The sequence below is a fragment of the Sprattus sprattus genome, assembly GCF_963457725.1.
Source record: "Sprattus sprattus genome assembly, chromosome: 17".
NCBI lineage: Eukaryota > Metazoa > Chordata > Actinopteri > Clupeiformes > Clupeidae > Sprattus > Sprattus sprattus.
Window position 1 is genome coordinate 10,915,819 of NC_137915.1, and position 20,214 is coordinate 10,936,032.

Consider the following 20,214-nt stretch of genomic DNA (forward strand, 5'->3'; position numbering starts at 1 on the left):
GGCCGTTTTTGGGTTGATGCCAAATTGGTCATTAATATATTTTTCAAATGCTGATCATGTCAGTATAACATATCAGTCTCTAACAGAACCTGATGAATAACACTGCTGATCACAAAGAAGAGTTACCGACCCAACATGCAATGCATTTCACAACCGTTAATCTATTGGTAACTCGTTTCGTAAGTTTTTCCTCAATGAGCAAATAATATGATATTGTAATATTTTCAAAAAGAAAAATGGGGTTGCACATGCATCATTTGCGTCGTCTTTTTTTTGTCAAGTTATTTGTTCAGTTCACTTGTATTTGCCACAGCTGCTGAATTAGGCCGATACACTGTATCGAGAGTGTCTGTATTCTGTCATGTAACAAGTGCGTGTCCTACAGGCAGAACCCTGAAATGCAATCTCTCTCGGTAGGAACAGTTTCCTTGTCTTTTGAGTGTATTGTTAGTTACAGAAAGGATAATTTAAATCACCAATGTAGGCCACTGTGCATTAAAAACATGCGTCAACAGCTACAGTTACATATCAAACTTTAAACATCGTTATCAGGCTCATCCTTTTTGTAACTTTGGACAACTGTATAGGCTTGTTGACTCTACTGCCGTAAGCCACATACACTCAGGGCACTCTTACCGGTTCCATAAAGAATCTTTTGAGGAAAAACTTGACAGGCGGGACGCCGAGGATCTCATGACAGACAGTCACCTTGTAACCTAAATGAAATAAATACAAATCACATGGCCTGACGTCTTTTCAGCTTGCTGTGACGACGGGATAGGATAGTACCAAATTAGTGGTTGCGCGTATCCTTTCTTTCGTGTAGGTAAAATCTCACAATATTTGTAGACTAAGCATAATACCGTTAAGGGTAGGGTTTCTTTAGAGTAACTTGTTCTGTACGTATGAGTGCATTATAAATAAGATCCCCATTTGCAAATCACTTAAGTTCTTTAGGATCCTAAACTTAATTTACTTTGCTGTTTCATTGACGCTCATAGCCCACATGCTACAAATGTAATAAAATACAAAATGTAAGTGTTTGCAATGGTTTCGACTGACTTACCCTGATAGACGAGAGCCTTAATGCACAGTATCCGCAAATCCAAAAATGTGTCTAAGTTATTAGAGCGGTCCTCCTTTTAACTTCATCTCGCCCGCATTCCCTTAATCCAACGACCAATGTAAATGTGTAGTCTACTGATTTTGGAAATTGTGTTCCATTCTCCAACGGGTCCAAAAATCCTCGATACGGCTTTGAGTGGGAGAAAGGGAGAAGCTACCATGTGAGAGCAAAGAAAAAAACTGTTCAGTTACAATGGGATAGGGTCTAAGAGCTAACAGGACAGGAACTGAGGAAATCCAGAAGCCCTTAAACAGGAAATATGAGATTTAAACACAGCGAGCCCAAGTGGTGCTTCCTCGGGAGCCCCTATGGCATGTGACCAACAAGAATCGTCTTTTTAAGATTGGGAGATAAATCGCACAGAAAATTGCCTGACAAGTTTATGTTTACATTGAAACATAATACATTTTGTTTAAAGCGATCACCTACCAAATGATAGCTATTGTTGCCTATACAACTATTTATAGTTTTATCTTTTATCTTAACAGATGCCTTCAAATGCAGAAACAACTGACGAATTCAAAGCGTTATGACGGCAGGATGTTATAATCACATTTTTACTTTTTCAGACAAAACAGTTCAGTCTTTACTCCTGTCATGGCCTTTCTTCCGACATCCTCTCGCCTAAAACTGCCCATTATGTGTCATTTTCCTGTTATTGCGCAGTGTGTCTGTCAGGCCAAAGACACTCACAGAAGTAAACCCAATTATTCCACCCATGGACAAGATAGGTGCCCTCATGTCAAGCTGGGATAATAACACATCCTCACCTGCTCTCCCCTTAAATTTGGCAGGGATAGATATTCTTGAAACATTCTTGAATAATGTCAGTGGGGACCTATTTCATGTGAGTACATGAACATTTACTTTACGAAGAAAAAAAAGTATTCTGAAATAACACAGAAAGCACATCCAGTTTAAGAAAATACTTCTATTTAAATCAGTACATCCTAATTAGTTGTAGAATATTTCTCAAGTTCACATTATATTAATACAAGTAATAGGACACTGAATGATAATCATATCACTTAGACTTTGCGCAAACATTACATCAAACTACAATGCTCAATTTTGTATTCCTGCACACTACAGCAGAAATATTATTAAAAGTTGCTTGCCTCTTTTGCAGTGGTGGTGAGTTAAACACAAGGCAGCCTCCCCCAGTCCCCCCCTCCCCCGGGAATGCTTGGAATCTCTTTACCAACTGCAGGATCCCTTCAGCTTGGGATCTCCAGGGTCAGGCTCGTCTCTTTTATTTTGGTTGACATGGAGCAGATCACAGGCAATGAGTGACCTCTACTGGAAGTTCTCATGAGGCCCTCGTACTGTATGTCAATCTCCAATAGGAGGATTCTTTCTTGGTTCTGTCTCGAGATGTTCTTGAAAACCTGAAGGGATAAGGGGTTGCATATGGCTGTGAGTTACTCACTCATAAATGTGTTGACTAGTCTTGCCTTGCCATGACACTGGCCTTTTGGAATTGAGAGCTACAACATGAAAATTAGTCAGGTGTGGGGTATTTGCTAAGAAAATAGCTTTATTGTTCAGTAGTTTATTCAAGCCAACATAGGTCAGTTTCATTAAAACAATATCTTAGAATCTTATAGTACTATCTCAGTATTTTACTGATTTCCCCTCGATCAGCAGCAATAAATGATAATCATAAACAAGTATTTCAGCCATCAAATGGTCAGTGACAGACTGCTGCCAGGCATGGTGTCTTTTTTTTCAGATTACTATTCATGACATACACAACTATAGTCCCTCAGAGAAGTGGAGAAGCCAAAGAAAAATAATCGTTTGAGAGCTGAGCTTTTTCCATCCAATATCACTGACCAGCTGGGTTCAGCTCTGTTAGAGTAAGGTGTTTTTCATATACTTTCAACTCATATGATGTCCTCCCCCACAAGAATGTATCACATTCTCACCACCTTCATTAACAAACAAATGGTCAGCGTCCATCCAATATCACTGACCAGCTGGGTTCAGTTCTTTAATATTGAAAAGCACTTATTAAAGGGATCATGTTGCCAGTCAGAGTCCTCTTGTATCGATTTCCTCCCCAAAGACTGGATATCTCCAGTTGGCCTGACAAAACCTTGTGTATTTATAGCAATGAGTTATGAATCATTGGCGCAAAGCTAAAAGCATTGTCCTTAACTGATCTTACTTCCTGACTGGGCGAGGGCTATCCACAGAGATAAAGTACCAGTCAAAAGTTTGGACACACCTTCTAATTTTTTGAGAAGTATTTTCTTTACTTTTATTATTTTATGCATGGTAGATACCACTTTTTTTGTTTAGAACATCATTCCATATGTGTTCTTTTGTAGTTTAGATGTCTTCAGGATAAATCTACAATATAATAAAATAATAAAAGTAAAGAAAAGACTTAAATTAAAGGTGTGTCCAAACCTTTGACTGGTACTGTATGTCCACTGTGAAAAGAGGATTTGAACTCAAGTATACAAGGAGCACCAGTACAGCCTGTTAAAAGAATTTGTGTAACAGGGTTATTAACATGTCACAGATAAGTCAGACGCAGTAGACACCTGTGGTACTGTATGTTTTATCAGTGAAAAAGCCACATTTTGAAGAGTTTAAAGTAAGTGGGACAGATTACGATCATAAATAAATCAATTAAGATTATTTAACCTGAGAGAGCAAGCTGATGAGTGGGAGTGAAGAGGATCAGTCCCATACGCAGGACCTTGGCAATGCATTGCTCTATAAGTAATAGTGAGAGTTATAAATATATACAAATATAGTCTTGCAGACAATCGAGGGCAGATTAACAGGGTGAGGAGAAACGCACGTAGTCTATATGAAATAAGATAGAAACATGTATTAGCATCTTCAGCCCTGTTTTTAATCTCAGTTTACTGATATTTCTTAGGTGGAAAAAACAGGATGTGGTCAGCTGTTTTACATGGGTATCAAATGACAAAGACTGCCCAAATACAACCCATAGATTATGCAGGTTTGATTGGGCGGCTTTATTCTACCCCACTCTGTGTGCTACCATTTACCTGCAACGAAAATAATTGCCACCATTGATGTAGTTTTCTGTTCCATTACTCTACCTTCCCTTGTAATAGTAACCAGTACTTGAATGCTCTCTGCCCACCTTATCCTTTATTCATTTTGTATGTATCATGAATATTCAATGTTATGTTTGTATGTATTGTGTACATTTACCACATGTATGCTCATCCTGATACATGTGTGATACATGTGTTGTGTATGAAACTCACCCTGTTTCCCCTCCTTTTCCGCCACAAGCCCTCCTCCCCCCTTTCTTTTTCTATCTCTACCTGGTCGACTCCAAGCAGATGGGCCCCTCCTTATGTGCCGGGGTTCTGCTTGAGGTTTCTTCCTAATTAAGAGGTAGTTTGTCCTTGCCTGTTGCCAATGTCCTTACTGTAAAGTGGTTTAGGCCGTGGTCTCTGTGGTGGCGGAGACTCTAAGAAACTCAACAGAATGATGAGGAAGGCTGGCTCTGTGCTGGGGACTGCACTGTAGTGGAGCCCCAGGAGTTGGTTGTGGAGAGAAGGATGTTGCACAAGCTGCACAACACAATAGACAACACTACATACCTCTTAAACAACAACAATATACACTGGTAGAAACAGTGTATAAAAACAGCTCTTAAACAACAATATATATATATATATATTGTTGTTGTTTAAGAGCTGTTTATATATATATATATATATATATATATATATATATAGTGTTTCCCTTAAACAACAACAATATGTATATACAGTATATTGTTCTCTCCTTAACCTCATTGTCTGTGTTTTTGTAAGATATGTTTGGTCTTGTCATTTAAGTGAATTGCTGAAAATGGCTGAATTGACTGAAGCTGATATTGACAATCAGATCTCATTATTTATTTTTTTTTTTAATCACCACAGCAGGGGGGAAGGGGCAGCTGGGAGGGTTAAGATACGTTTTGAAAGTATTGCACATTAAACTATGCCTTGTCATAATCTAGTCATTTCTAGATTTTTTTTTAAGCATTCTGATAGTTGATTGGGTCTTGTGTGAAAATCATAACAAATACTTTTTCCAATTGCGTTCAGTTTAATCCTGCTTAACATTAGTCTCAATTTGCATATATTGTCACTAAGCCAGGAGTGAGAATCAGTTTTGGGTCTATACTCTGTCATAGGCGCAACCGTTTCAAGAACTGAGGTACATGGTGAGTTTCACTACCAAAAAACATGCTGCTAATTTAAGCCAAACAATGGTGCTGCTTTTCCTTCTTGTATTGTAATGGCAAAGTGGCAGTGAATATTTTCAGTGATATCAACACTTCTCACAGTGTTAAATGGAAGTTCACACCTGACAACACACAACAATTGCAATCAGCTGAAGCCCGTTTGGTTAATTAGGATTCAGACGGAGGAGCTGTGCCTATAAAAGACCAGTTTGGTTGTTTTAAAGTCAAGCTGTGGTGTTGCTGTTGCAGTGGTGAGGAGAGTGCTACTTTTGGGTCTTTGATTCAAACCACTGAAGCTGGCTATGGCTCTTGGCATGATGTTCAGGTACAAATTCAATTATTTGTCTGTAGCTATATGTTTTTCTATCTCTTACCTGGTCTAAACAAAGTGTATTCTGCAGGTTACCTTGGATATGCCTTTACTTCATAAGTGAAATCTGCTGTCAACAACTTCAACAAGGTGAGAGTTGGTACTTTTTTTGAAGATAAATCAAATGTAAAGTATATTTTCACTGACGCCCTTGTTTTGTTCTAGGGTTGGAAGTTCCCCAGAGTTTTGGGTACCATGGTTTCAGGCCTAGCCCTCCTGGCAGTGGATCTGTGCCCTCCATGAATGACTTCAGCTCTACCAAAGGTGAAGGTGTCCCAAGTTACAAGGAACCTACTAAGGAAAGCCCTTTTGTAAGTAAAGCAGAGATTCCTCAAGCCCCAGCAAGCCAGATGCAAATGCCATCGAACCAGCCAAGCAATGTCTGGATGCCCTCTACTCAGGTGAGCAGAGATGGCATGTCTTCAATCCAGGCAAACCAAGTGTGGACTCCCCTCGCCCCTGCTCAGGAGATGCCCCAGACCATAGTGAGCCAGGCAGCACAGATGCTCCAGGCGCAGGTCAAGATGCCCCCAGCATGGGCCAAGATGCCACCGGCCCCAGTGAGACAGGCAGCCAAGATGCCCCAGATGCAGGCCCAGATGCCCCCAGCATGGTCCCAGATGCCCCATGCTCCTGTGAGCCAGGTGGCCAAGGTGCCACAAGTGAGACAGGCAGCCAAGATGCCCCAGGTGCAGGCACAGATGCCCCCAGCATGGTCCCAGATGCCCCATGCTCCTGTGAGCCAGGCGACCAAGGTGCCACAAGTGAGCCAGGCAGCCAAGATGCCCCAGGTGCAGGCCCAGATGCCCCCAGCATGGTCCCAGATGCCCCATGCTCCTGTGAGCCAGGCGACCAAGGTGCCACAAGTGAGCCAGGCAGCCAAGATGCCCCAGGTGCAGATGCCCCCAGCATGGGCCCAGATGGCTTCCACGCCGGTTGAAATGCCCCTGCCTCAAATGACTCAATCCAACCCTTTAGGTAGTCTTGGCAGCTCCTCCATGGATGTGAGTGGAGAAAACTATTATAATGGTGGTGATGCCGAGGGTCCCTCATCAGGGCAAGAGCGCTACCTTGTGATCACAGAGCCATCAGGTTTTCAAACACGCTACGTGGTTAAATCCTTCAATCGTTACGTGCGTGGCAAAAGGGTCTTTTCCCAAACCACCTACATCCCACTGGACTTCCTTCCAAATGAGGATGCTGCTCAGCCTGCTCCTGTCCCCAGTTTTCCTGGAAATGAAGCCCAGACTGGCCAAACTGTAGACTACACTCCTTCAAGGTAGGCCTGGGTCTTTCTGTACGTCTGCTTGTAAGTGAATGTTTGAATTCTAATGCGTTTCTTTCTCTTCAGGAAAGGCTAGATTTGACCAGCTGATCTTTGCCCATGGAGGTATCTGTTCAATATTCTCTCAAATTCTGTGTTTCATGTGAGTGGGAGTCTTGCTTCTCATTTTGTCTTGTCTTTTCAGGCCCTGAACTCAAACCTGAATGGATATCTAGGATGGACTTTACGTTGTGGTTAAAACAATAAAAGATTTTCTCTAATTTTGTCTCCTTAATTTCTTGATGCCCTTTTAACCTCCTGCTAAAACTGAATGGAACTGATGGGTGAAAGGCAGGCTATCCATGCATAGCAATGAATTCTTGTCCTGCTGTTGAGGGAGGTTGACTCAAATTGATTACAGTATTACTGGAGTAAATCAGGATGTAACTTCAGGAGGTAGAACTTCTTCATTGGGTAACTAAGTTTATGAAGCCACCTTCAAGCAATTGTCTACTTTCTGTTGTCCAAGTTTTATGTGTGTAACGTGCTGCCATTGCTTACACCAGCGACGCAACTGCTCCATGAAATGGTCTATTTTTGATTAACCTGCATTGTTTCAATGTTATTCTGTCAACCACATCTAGGTATGTTTTATGTATATAGCAAAATTCATACATGATGGCAATCCGAAGGACTTTGAGAAATGGATGTCTTCTAAAGAACATGGAGGAATAAAAAGCTGAATGGGCATACACTGTAATTTCAAGGTCAATTAAAAAGAGTGAGTGCATTTGATCAGCTTCCAGCAAGCATCTGAGTGGTTGGGTCTCACTGTTTACTGATTGCATCCTTGATGTTCAGCTCTTGAACCAACTTCCAGATGACATCACAGTGTAAAGCTGCTCCACCTTACCATAGGTATTTTCAGCAGTGATTCTGAGAGGTCAAGCTGAAACCTATCTGAAAGGTGACTGCTGGTGCATGTAGTGTCCTTGGTGACTGATATGTATGCTTATTTGATCTTTTCAATTCAAAATGTCTTTCAAATGTTTTTTTCTCAACAAGTCCATTTTGGATGTTAAGCCTGTTTGATATTGGTCAGCTTCCTTTATTATTTACAGCGTGAGTAAGAGGATTCCATTTAAAATGTGATGTTGCACATTAAAGGCACCCAGTGCAACTTTCGAGGCAAAAATAAACATTCAATTTCTAGTCTTTTTTTACACGTAGTAAGTTTCAATAACTCCATACCATTACATATCGACATTCAAGGAGCAAAGATGAGACGTCGTTGTGTGGTGAGAACTGATAGAAAATCGTAAACAACAACAATCTTTATTTATTGGTGCCACCAAATAAAGCAGGATTCCCGTCGGCAATTCTCAGAGTTTTCCGATGAGTCGCGAACGCTTCCGGAGATTCTAACACGCAAGGCCCTGCTGTCTGTTCAAAGGTATTTGCTGAATATTATACAATGATATTCCGCAAATGTGGCCCATGCATTGAATACAGTTGTAAGTACTTTCATGCCTGTAATTGAATACAGTTGTTAGTACTTACAAAATTAATTATTATTATTATTATTATTACCTGTCCAACAGCACACGTGCAAGTTCGCTGTCCCTCTACAGCCCGAGCTTCTCGCTTAGCTTCCTCCATTCGTCAAATTTGTCGCCCCAGAGCACACGACACCCATATGCTTCTTATGAAACTTCTGTTTTTTCTGTGGTGTCGTGAAAACACGAGGTCGACCACGCTTTCTCTTCGCCTTCGTCTCGGAACAACTTAGATCCGCCATCATGAAATAGAACCATGCGCTCGCAAATTATAGTGAAGTCACGCGTTCGGAAAACTCAGAGGATTGCCGACGGGATTCCTGCTTTATTTATTGATGGCACCAATAAATAAAGATTGTTGCTGTTTACTATTTTCTATCAGTTCTCACCACACAACGACGTCTCATCTTTGCTCCTTGAATGTCGATATGTAATGGTATGGAGTTATTGAAACTTACTAAGTTTAAAAAAGAAATTGAATGTTTATTTTTGCCTCGAAAGTTGCACTGGGTGCCTTTAAGTGCATTAGAATGGTAGCACTGTTAAATTACTCCTGAATTCTTAAAAGAATGTGATTGACCTGTAGAGGGCAGTATAGTCAGACAGGAACCACCACAACTGTACTGTTTGTTAGAATCTTTATTGTGGTACTGTTTGATCTGTACATATTAAGCATTTGTGTTATTTAAGCAAGCCAATGTTTAATTTAATATATTCATTTACTTTAGACCACAAGCATACAAATTAGAGGCATGGAGGTCCCATTCCAATCATTCCAGACTTCTCTAAAAGAGATCCTAGTGAGTTCACACGTCATTAAAGACTCGTAACACCCATCCCACCACCTATTTACTCTCTTTCCCTCCGACATACGTCCAGGTCCTCCAGACAGATCCTCCCCTGCACACAAGCTATTGTATTGTTGGGTTATGTTGTCCCTCATTGCACCAACAGGAGCAGTGCTCCAAATTTCGCTGTATGCAAATACAATTACAATAAAGGCTTTTCTATTCTATTTTCTATTTCTAGGTATGACATCATCAGATGTCATTTTTCCATGTGCGTCCAGTCCTGGGGCCGTATTCACAAAGACTTTTATCTTACCACTAGGAGTGCTCCTTACTCGCGCTAAAACATTTTACGTAGGAGTAATTTCTTAAAAGTGATTCACAACGCCTCTGAGACCTACTCATACTAAGGATAATACCAACTCCTAAGCTTAAGATAAAAACTCTGTTGCTATGGATGACGTCAATTCTCATGCACGAGTTTAGAAGCGGTGCGCACGGTGATTGGTTGCTGACAGGCGCTCTCATTCAAAACTCAGTCCTAACATCCCCCTAACGATCCCACTAAATCAACAGAAAATAAGAGAATAACCTAGGCTTCAAATGAAGTCATATTAAATAGTAATGGACCATGCACTGACAAGTTTGTGCATCCAACGAGAATGACGCTTTGCACGTTAAGAGAAAGAGAAATCGCCGAAAAAAACACGGAAATTGCATGAAATCAATGAAGTAATAATTAAAGCACCCTGCAAACTATTAGGTAATCAGCATATTTCCAGCCCTTAAACACTTCAAATATCAGTCCATACGGCTCTTTAAGTCCTCCTGTCATAATGGACGAAACGAGACGTAAGAGAAAGCCGAACTGGTCCCAGGACCAACTGCTCCTGTTGGCCCAGTGTGTGCTGGAGAGGAGGGGGATTATAAAAGCTAAATTTGGCTGTGGGGTGACCACAAAAAAGAAGCGTGAGGCATGGGAGGACATATGTGTAAACATAAATGCTTCATTCCCTGGCGTGTGTCGCTCTGTCGATGACTGTGAGAAGCGGTGGTATGAGCTCCAGTCACAATGTAGGATGGAGATTGCGGACTTTAAAAGAGCCGTCGCGGCTACAGGTAAGTCTTTTTTAAAGATTTATTGCATTCTTTTGTGAACCGTATTTGCACGACTTAATTAAGGGACAAAAGACAATTAACAGAGGCTACAATGATAGGCTGTATGACGTTGTTGATTAACTGAACCCTTTTATGTTTTGGGGGAGGATCTGCACCCAAACCTCTGTCCCCAGTGGGATCTGTGGTCTACAGTGTAATCGGGTCGGACACCAGCATAACTGGCCTCGAGGGAGCAGTTGATCCTGCAGTCCAACTATTAATGGAGATTGAGGGGTAGGCTGTGAAATAAGTGCAATAGGCTGCATGAAAAAGGTTTTTGTGTAATCTTTAATTAACAAATGAAAAACAAAATTCCCAAAAATGTTGGAAAATCTTCTCCAATCTCTCTCAGGGGAGAACAATCAAGTCAACGTCCTCTCCCAGCTGCCCGTCCTCTCCCAGCTGCCCGTCCTCTCCCAGCTCTTCCTCTCCCAGCTGCTCTTCCTCTTCCAGCTCTTCCTCTCCCAGCTCTACCTCTCCCAGCTGCACCTCCTCTCCCAGCTCTTCCTCTCCCAGCTACACCTCTTCTTTCAGTTGCTCCTCTTCCTGCACCCCCTGCCTCCCCGCCTGGTGCCAGTACATCTCTAATTGAGAAGAGGACACCTGAGTAGAGGGCATCCAGACATGAAAATGGGCATCTTAAAATTGCAAAAGAGAGTCCTAAAGCAACAACACAAGCTCTTAAAACTCAAAGCTGAATTTTACAGGCTTAACATTCAGAGGCTGAAAGAGGCAAATAAAAATATTCATTAGACAAATGTGTGTTGATTGATTTGTGCAAGATGTATACCTAAAATGCGTATTCACAAAATGATCCCTAAATGCCAGTCCACTGTGTTCTCCGACAAATTCACCATCTTCATCATCATCTTCGCCATCATCATCGTGGTCATTGTCATCTACCTCCTCCTCATCCTCTGGCAGCGGGATGTTTCTGCATCAGCAAAGGTTGTGCAGAATTGCGCACAAAGTGATCACGGCACTGGCCCTGTCTGGGCTAAGCCTCATTTCCCCGTGCAGGACATGAAAGCGGCGTTTCAGCTGCCCGATTCCTCTTTCCACAACATTGCGTGTATTCTTGTGCGCTCTACAATTCATGGAAATAAACGGTACACAATAATTAACAGAATTAACAAAGAAAAGGCGACAAAGAGCAAATACGATTTTGTTCCAAGTTTGTCCACATGAGCGTATTTCAATTGTGTCACCAAAAAAGGCCTCATGCGTGTACTTACATGTTGTAGTTCAACTGTGCTCCTGGTTGTGGATTGAGGAAGGGTGTCAAAAGCTATGTCTTGCATGGATAACCACTGTCACCCAACAAGTGGCATCCAGCAGGTACATGGTGCCGCTCAAAAAGCTGGCGCAGACCGCTCTCCATTTAAATGCGCGAATCGTGAGTAGATCCAGGCCACTTCGCAACAATATCCATGATTATGAAATTTGGATCAAACACTATCTGTGTATTAATTGAGTGTACCTTTTTGCGGTTGACAAAGACGTCCTCATCTCTGGATGGAGCAATTATTTTAATGTGTGTTCCATCGATGGCACCCACGACACCGGGCATTCCTGCAATCGCCATGAAATTGACCTTGATCCTTTGAAGTAGGCGATTGTCCAAAGGGAACCGAATAAACTGTTGTACAATGTGTGGTCTACAGAGTGCGGTGATTGTTTGATGAATGAATCGGCTTACTGATGATTGCGATATTCTGAAGTCGTCTGCGTTGCAAAGTTGCATTTTCCCCGTAGCCAAAAATCTTAATGTTATCAAACATTTAACTTCCGGACTGATTGGGTTGTTTCTGTTAGTTGGAGACGTGATTGCATCCCGCACTAATTCTAATAAAATGTTGATGCCTTCACGGTTTAAGCGAAATCTTCTCAACAATTCAGAGTCGTTCATTGTCTCCAACACGTTGCGTCTGGCTTCAGCCATTTTAAAGACTTTTTGTGAATAGGTCTTAGTGATTTAGGAGTCCTCATGAGGAGTTTTAAGCTGTCCTAGACTTAGGTGCTACTTTTAGGGATAAAATATTTTGTGAATTGCTCTTAGTAAAAAAAAATTAGGAGTCCTACATTTAAGACTGACACGCCCATTATTTTTAGGAGTTTCTCCTAAATTCGCCACTTATGAGCTACTTTTAGCCCTAAGATTCTTTGTGAATACGGCCCCTGCTCAATATCTCTCTCAATTTGTGTATATTGTCATTAAGCCAGGGCTGAGAATGAGCTTTGGGTCTACACTCCGTCATAGGCGCAATAGTCTCAAGAACTGAAGTATACGCTGAGTTGAAGCAAGTAACTAGCTCATCTCCTGACTGAGAATTAGACTGATAAATAGGTATCACTACAACAAACGTGCTGCTAAATTAGGCCAAACAATCAATGGTGCTGCTTTTCCTTTTGTATTGTAATGGAAAATTGACATAGAATATAATCAGTGATGTCAACACTTCTCACCGTGTTAAATGGAAGTTCACACCTGACGACACACAACAATTGCAATCAGCTGAATCCAGTTGGTTAATTAGGATTCAGACGGAGGAGCTGTGCCTATAAAAGAACAGTTTGGTTGTTTAAAGTCAAGCTGGGGTGTTGCTGTTGCAGTGGTGAGGAGAGTGCTACTTTTGGGTATTTCATTAAAACCACTGAAGTTGGCGATGACTCTTGGCATGATGTTCAGGTACAAATTTAATTATTTGTCTGTAGCTATATGGTTTTCTATCTCTTACCTGGTCTAAACAAAGTGTATTCTGCAGGTTAACTTGGATATGCCTTTACTTCATAAGTGAAATCTGCTGTCAACAACTTCAACAAGGTGAGAGTTGGTACTTTTTTTGAAGATAAATCAAATGTAAAGTATATTTTCACTGATGCCCTTGTTTTGTTCTAGGGTTGGAAGTTCCCCAGAGTTTTGGGTACCATGGTTTCAGGCCAAGCCCTCCTGGCAGTGGATCTGTGCCCTCCATGAATGACTTCAGCTCTACCAAAGGTGAAGGTGTCCCAAGTTACAAGGAACCTACAAAGGAACGCCCATTTGTAAGTAAAGCGGAGATTCCTCAAGCCCTAGTAAGCCAGATGCAAATGCCATCGACCCAGCCAAGCCATGTCTGGATGCCCTCTACTCAGGTGAGCCAAGACGGCATGTCTTCAATCCAGGCAAACCCAGTGTGGACTCCCCTCGCCCCTGCTCAGGAGATGCCCCAGACCATAGTGAGCCAGGCAGCACAGATGCACCAGGCACCAACCAAGATGCCCCCAGCCCCAGTGAGCCAGGCAGCCAAGATGCCCCAGGTGCAGGCCCAGATGCCCCAGGTGCAGATGCCCCCAGCATGGTCCCAGATGCCCCAAGCTCCAGTGAGCCAGGCAGCCAAGACGCCCCAGGCCCCTTGTAGCTTGTGTGCAGGAGCCAAGATGCCCCCAGTGAGCCAGGCAGCCAAGATGCCCCAGGTGCAGGCCCAGATGCCCCAGGTGCAATTGCCCCCAGCATGGGCCCAGATGCCCCCAGTGAGCCAGGCAGCCAAGATTCCCCAGGCGCAGGTCAAGATGCCCCTAGCATGGGCCAAGATGCCACCGGCCCCAGTGAGTCAGACGGCCAAGTTGCCACCAGTGAGCCAGGCAGCCAAGATGCCCCAGATGCAGGCCCAGATGCCCCCAGCATGGTCCCAGATGCCCCAAGCTCCTGTGAGCCAGGCAGCCAAGATGCCCCAGGTGCAGATGGCCCCAGCATGGTCCCAGATGCCACAAGCTCCTGTGAGCCAGGCGGCAAAGGTGCCACAAGTGAGCCAGGCAGCTAAGATGCTCCAGGTGCAGGCCCAGATACCCCCAGCATGGGCCCAGATGCCCCAAGCTCCTGTGAGCCAGGCGGCCAAGGTGCCACCAGTGAGCCAGGATGCCAAGATGCCCCAGGCCCACATGCCCCCAGCATGGGCCAAGATGCCCCCAGCCCCAGTGAGCCAGGCAGCCCAGATGCCCCAAGCTCTTGGCAGCTCCTCCATGGGTGTGAGTGGAGAAAACTATTCTAATGGTGGTGATGCTGAGGGTCCCTCATCAGGGCAAGAGCGCTACCTTGTGATCACAGAGCCATCAGGTTTTCAAACACGCTACGTGGTTAAATCCTTTAATCGTTACGTGCGTGGCAAAAGGGTCTTTTCCCAAACCACCTACATCCCACTGGACTTCCTTCCAAATGAGGATGCTGCTCAGCCTGCTCCTGTCCCCAGTTTTCCTGGAAATGAAGCCCAGACTGGCCAAACTGTAGACTACACTCCTTCAAGGTAGGCCTGGGTCTTTCTGTACGTCTGGTTGTAAGTGAATGTTTGAATTCTAATGCTTTTCTTTCTCTTCAGGAAAGGCTAGATTTGCCCAGCTGATCTTTGCCCATGGAGGTATCTGTTCAATTTTCTCTCAAATTCTGTGTTTCATGTGAGTGGGAGTCTTGCTTCTCATTTTGTCTTGTCTTTTCAGGCCCTGAACTCAAACCTGAATGGACATCTAGGATGGACTTAACGTTATGGTTAAAACAATAAAATATTTTCTCTAATTTTGTCTCCTTAATTTCTTGATGCCCTTTTAACCTCCTGCTAAAGCTGAATGGAACTGATGGGTGAAAGGCAGGCTATCCATGCATAGCAATGAATTCTTGTCCTGCTGTTGAGGGAGGTTGACTCAAATTGATTACAGAATTACTGGAGAAAGTCAGGATGTAACTTCAGGAGGTAGAACTTCTTTATTGGGTTCTCTATGGCAAACTTTATGAAGCCACCTTCTTTATGAAGCCACTTTCAGTCAATTGTCTACTTTCTGTTGTCCTTTTTTTTTTTTTTTAAATGTGTAACATGCTGCCATTGCTTATTCCAGAGAAGCAAATGTTCTATAAAATGGTCTATTTGTGAGTAACCTGCATCAATTGTTTCAATGATATTCTGTCAACCACAGGTATGTTTTATGTATATAGCAAAATTCTTACACTATGGCCATCCAAAGGACTTTATAAATGAAGCTTTGAGAAGTGGATGTATTTTAAAGAACATGGAGAAATAAAAATCAGCTGAATAGGCATACACTGTAATTTCAAGGTCAATTAAAAAGAGTGAGTGCATTTGATCAGCTTCCAGCAAGCATCTGAGTGGTTGGGTCTCACTGTTTACTGATGGCATCCTTGATGTTCAGCTCTTGAACCAACTTCCAGATGACATCACAGTGTAAAGCTGCTCCACCTTACCGTAGGTATTTTCAGCAGTGATTCTGAGAGGTCAAGCTGAAACCTATCTGAAAGGTGACTGCTGGTGCATGTAGTGTCCTTGGTGACTGATATGTATGCTCATTTGTTATCTTTTCAATTCAAAATGTTTTTTTCTCAACAAGTCCATTTTGGATGTTAAGCCTGATATTGGTCAGCTTCCTTTATTTACAGCGTGAGTAAGAGGATTCCATTTCAAATGTGATGTTGCACATTAAAGGCACCCAGTGCAACTTTCGAGGCAAAAATAAACATCCAATTTTTACACGTAGTAAGTTTCAATAACTCCATACCATTACATATCGACATTCAAGGAGCAAAGATGAGACATCGTTGTGTGGTGAGAACTGATAGAAAATCGTAAACAACAACAATCTTTATTTATTGGTGCCCACCAAATAAAGCAGGATTCCTGCTTTATTTATTGATGGCACCAATAAATAAAGATTATTGGTGCCATGCCTGGAAGTTGCACGTCCAGGTCCTCCAGAGCAACGTCCAGGTCCTCCAGGTCCTCCAGAGCAAAGGCCGCGTGTCTAAATGACGGCCATCAGAACATTGCACTCAGACATGCACTCAAATGTAAAATTTCATTGTGCAATATTAACACATTAGACACTTAATTCTACTGCAAGTCACTCATGCCATCTCAGTCACCTTATTCATGTGTAAAAAAAACTAAAATGTTACTGTATTTATTTGCAACGCACCTCAGGGGGGGTACTGGTGCTCGTTACCCCTGCACACAAGCTATTGTATTGTTGGGTTATGTTGTCCCTCATCGCACCAACAGGAGATGATCAGATGTATTTTTTCCATTTGCGTCCAGTCCTGCTCAATAGCTCTCTCAATTTGTGTATATTGTCATTAAGCCAGGGCTGAGAATGAGCTTTGGGTGTACACTCCGTCATTGGCGCAATAGTCTCAAGAACTGAAGTATACGCTGAGTTAAAGCAAGTAACTAGCTCATCATCTCCTGACTGAGAATTAGACTGATAAATAGGTATCACTACAACAAACGTGCTGCTAAATTAGGCCAAACAATGGTGCTGCTTTCCCTTCTTGTATTGTAATGGCAAATTGAATTGAATATAATCAGTGATGTCAACACTTCTCACAGTGTTAAATGGAAGTTCACACCTGACAACACAGCAATTGCAATCAGCTGAATCCAGTTGGTTAATTAGGATTCAGACGGAGGATCTGTGCCTATAAATGACCAGTTTGGTTGTTTTAAAGTCAAGCTGGGTTGTTGCTGTTGCAGTGGTGAGGAGAGTGCTACGTTTGGGTCTTTGATTCAAACCATTGAAGTTGGCTATGACTCTTGGCATGATGTTCAGGTACAAATTCAACTAGAATGCGTTTCGTGAACGAACTGCGAGAGTGTGCTTGCTCTGTGACAGAGAGAACAAGTGCCTATGAATTAACATGTATTTACATCTACTCAATCAGTGTAGTGGGGCCTTCTTCCAATATATTTTAGCAAGCAACCAAGCTCAACCATTATATTTTGGTTCCACTGACGTTTAGACATATGAGGGTATCTTTGTTGTTCTGTTTTTGTTTGTTTGTTTGCTTGTTTATTGTGAAAGGGTCTAGTGTGTTACATTTGGTCAATAGTTCCAGAGTTTTGTTATCCTGACTTACTGAGCTAAGTGAATTGTTGAAAATGTTATCTTGGTAAAAGGAAACATCTCTGCAACAATATTGGAATGAATGCGGTTACATAGCCAGCTTTACTTAAAGTTTATTGTAAGATAGGCCTATATGTTAGACTTAATGCAGTTAGAATTAGACTGTAGGTCTAGTATCTAACGTAAGCAACACTTTTACTGTATAGCTAGAGAGCACGTGTATCACATTGGTTTATAGTCTGTCAAATAAGTTCTAGTTATTGGTGTTCGATGGCATAAAAAGTTAGTCTTCTCTTATAAGCCTAGTTAGTACATCTGATTAGAGCTAGCAACCATGAATTGCAGATTAAGGGGTCCCCTATCTCAGTGTTCATTTTGGCAGCTATTTTAGTCACATTTAGTCATAGTTATCCTTCTTAGTTTCAGTCTAGTTTTCGAAAACTGAGGACAACTGAGTTAACATTAACCCAGGACACGGGTTAATGTTAACTCGCGCTTAATCCTCTCCAACCACATTAGCAACATAATAAACTGGTGAGCTAACAAGTTAACCATTCTTTCAGTATAAGCTACTTTTGCATAGCACCGTACAGCTAGGATGGCTCACGTTACCGTAGTAGGAATACAAGCCTTAGCTCACTATATTCACACAACTAAATTCATGAATTACTTCACAGGTTTACTTCACAACTTGAATTAAGGAAAATGATCCCCCGTTACGGCTAGCTGAAACTGCCAGTGGATACTCCCGTTACGTAGTGTTAGTTAGCCTTTAGCCCCGTACTCAGATATTACAGCTGCTTAACACAGCTAGGATAGCACTGCTTAACACAGCTAGGATAGCTAATGTTACGGTAGTGGGAATACAAGTTTTTCAAGTTCGCGCGTACCTATTTATGCGAGTGAAATACTCGCACTGTAGAGCCCTGGTATGGAAGGTGTCTCTTAATATTCCTAGTTATACAGTTGCATGGAGAGGAACAGAGAGAATAGGTTCCTTGGCGCAGGTGTCAGTGAAGCACAGGTGCAAGCCAGTTTAATGAGCCTATTATGATGTCATAATGCCCCACAGTTCTGCCATACAAGTCTATGGGGGGAAAAGGGGATGAAAAAAGAGGAATAAAAAAGGAGTGACAAGGAGTACCGCCACGAAGAGATATTGCAGGTTGCACCGGATCGGGCCGGACGTTTCGGTGTTTGAACGGCGTCTCTACCTCAAACGGGCGAGGAGTAGTTAGCTGCAAGAAAAACGGGGAGAATAAATAAAGAGAACTTATGAAGAACAATACTGTGCTTCCCTTCGGGCAAGCACACTAATTATTTGTCTGTAGCTATATGGTTTTCTATCTCTTACCTGGTCTAAACAAAGTGTATTCTGCAGGTTACCTTGGATATGCCTTTACTTCATAAGTGAAATCTGCTGTCAACAACTTCAACAAGGTGAGAGTTGGTACTTTTTTGAAGTTTAATCAAATGTAAAGTATATTTTCACTGACGCCCTTGTTTTGTTCTAGGGTTGGAAGTTCCCCAGAGTTTTGGGTACCATGGTTTCAGGCCTAGCCCTCCTGGCAGTGGATCTGTGCCCTCCATGAATGACTTCAGCTCTACCAAAGGTGAAGGTGTCCCAAGTTACAAGGAACCTACTAAGGAAAGCCCTTTTGTAAGTAAAGCGGAGATTCCTCAAGCCCCAGCAAGCCAGATGCAAATGCCATCGAACCAGCCAAGCAATGTCTGGATGCCCTCTAATCAGGTGAGCAGAGATGGCATGTCTTCAATCCAGGCAAACCAAGTGTGGACTCCCCTCGCCCCTACTCAGGAGATGCCCCAGGCCATAGTGAGCCAGGCAGCACAGATGCTCCAGGCGCAGGTCAAGATGCCCCCAGCATGGGCCAAGATGCCACCGGCCCCAGTGAGCCAGACGGCCAAGTTGCCACCAGTGAGACAGGCAGCCAAGATGCCCCAGATGCAGGCCCAGATGCCCCCAGCTCCTGTGAGCCAGGCAGCCAATATGCCACAAGTGAGCCAGGCAGCCAAGATGCCCCAGGTGCAGGCCCAGATTCCCCCAGCATGGTCCCAGATGCCCCAAGCTCCTGTGAGCCAGGCAGCCAATATGCCACAAGTGAGCCAGGCAGCCAAGATGCCCCAGGTGCAGGCCCAGATGCCCCCAGCATGGTCCCAGATGCCCCATGCTCCTGTGAGCCAGGTGGCCAAGGTGCCACAAGTGAGCCAGGCAGCCAAGATGCCCCAGGTGCAGGCCCAGATGACCCCAGCATGGTCCCAGATGCCCCATGCTCCTGTGAGCCAGGCGACCAAGGTGCCACAAGTGAGCCAGGCAGCCAAGATGCCCCAGGTGCAGGCCCAGATGCCCCCAGCATGGTCCCAGATGCCCCATGCTCCTGTGAGCCAGGCGACCAAGGTGCCACAAGTGAGCCAGGCAGCCAAGATGCCCCAGGTGCAGATGCCCCCAGCATGGGCCCAGATGGCTTCCACGCCGGTTGAAATGCCCCTGCCTCAAATGACTCAATCCAACCCTTTAGGTAGTCTTGGCAGCTCCTCCATGGATGTGAGTGGAGAAAACTATTATAATGGTGGTGATGCCGAGGGTCCCTCATCAGGGCAAGAGCGCTACCTTGTGATCACAGAGCCATCAGGTTTTCAAACACGCTACGTGGTTAAATCCTTTAATCGTTACGTGCGTGGCAAAAGGGTCTTTTCCCAAACCACCTACATCCCACTGGACTTCCTTCCAAATGAGGATGCTGCTCAGCCTGCTCCTGTCCCCAGTTTTCCTGGAAATGAAGCCCAGACTGGCCAAACTGTAGACTACACTCCTTCAAAGTAG

General features: G+C 43.3%; 1 protein-coding gene across 1 annotated transcript; it reads left to right on the forward strand.

The window, feature by feature from the left end:
- Window positions 1–6,110: 6,110 nt before the first annotated feature.
- LOC308378279 (uncharacterized protein) lies at window positions 6,111–20,214 on the forward strand (the record flags this gene model as incomplete). The annotated part of the gene is given in 10 exon segments (XM_080855141.1): window positions 6,111–6,488; window positions 10,944–11,066; window positions 11,319–11,562; window positions 13,390–13,488; window positions 13,692–13,882; window positions 13,884–14,474; window positions 19,240–19,308; window positions 19,372–19,491; window positions 19,576–19,686; window positions 19,729–20,214. Coding segments are annotated over 10 exon segments (2,412 nt in total).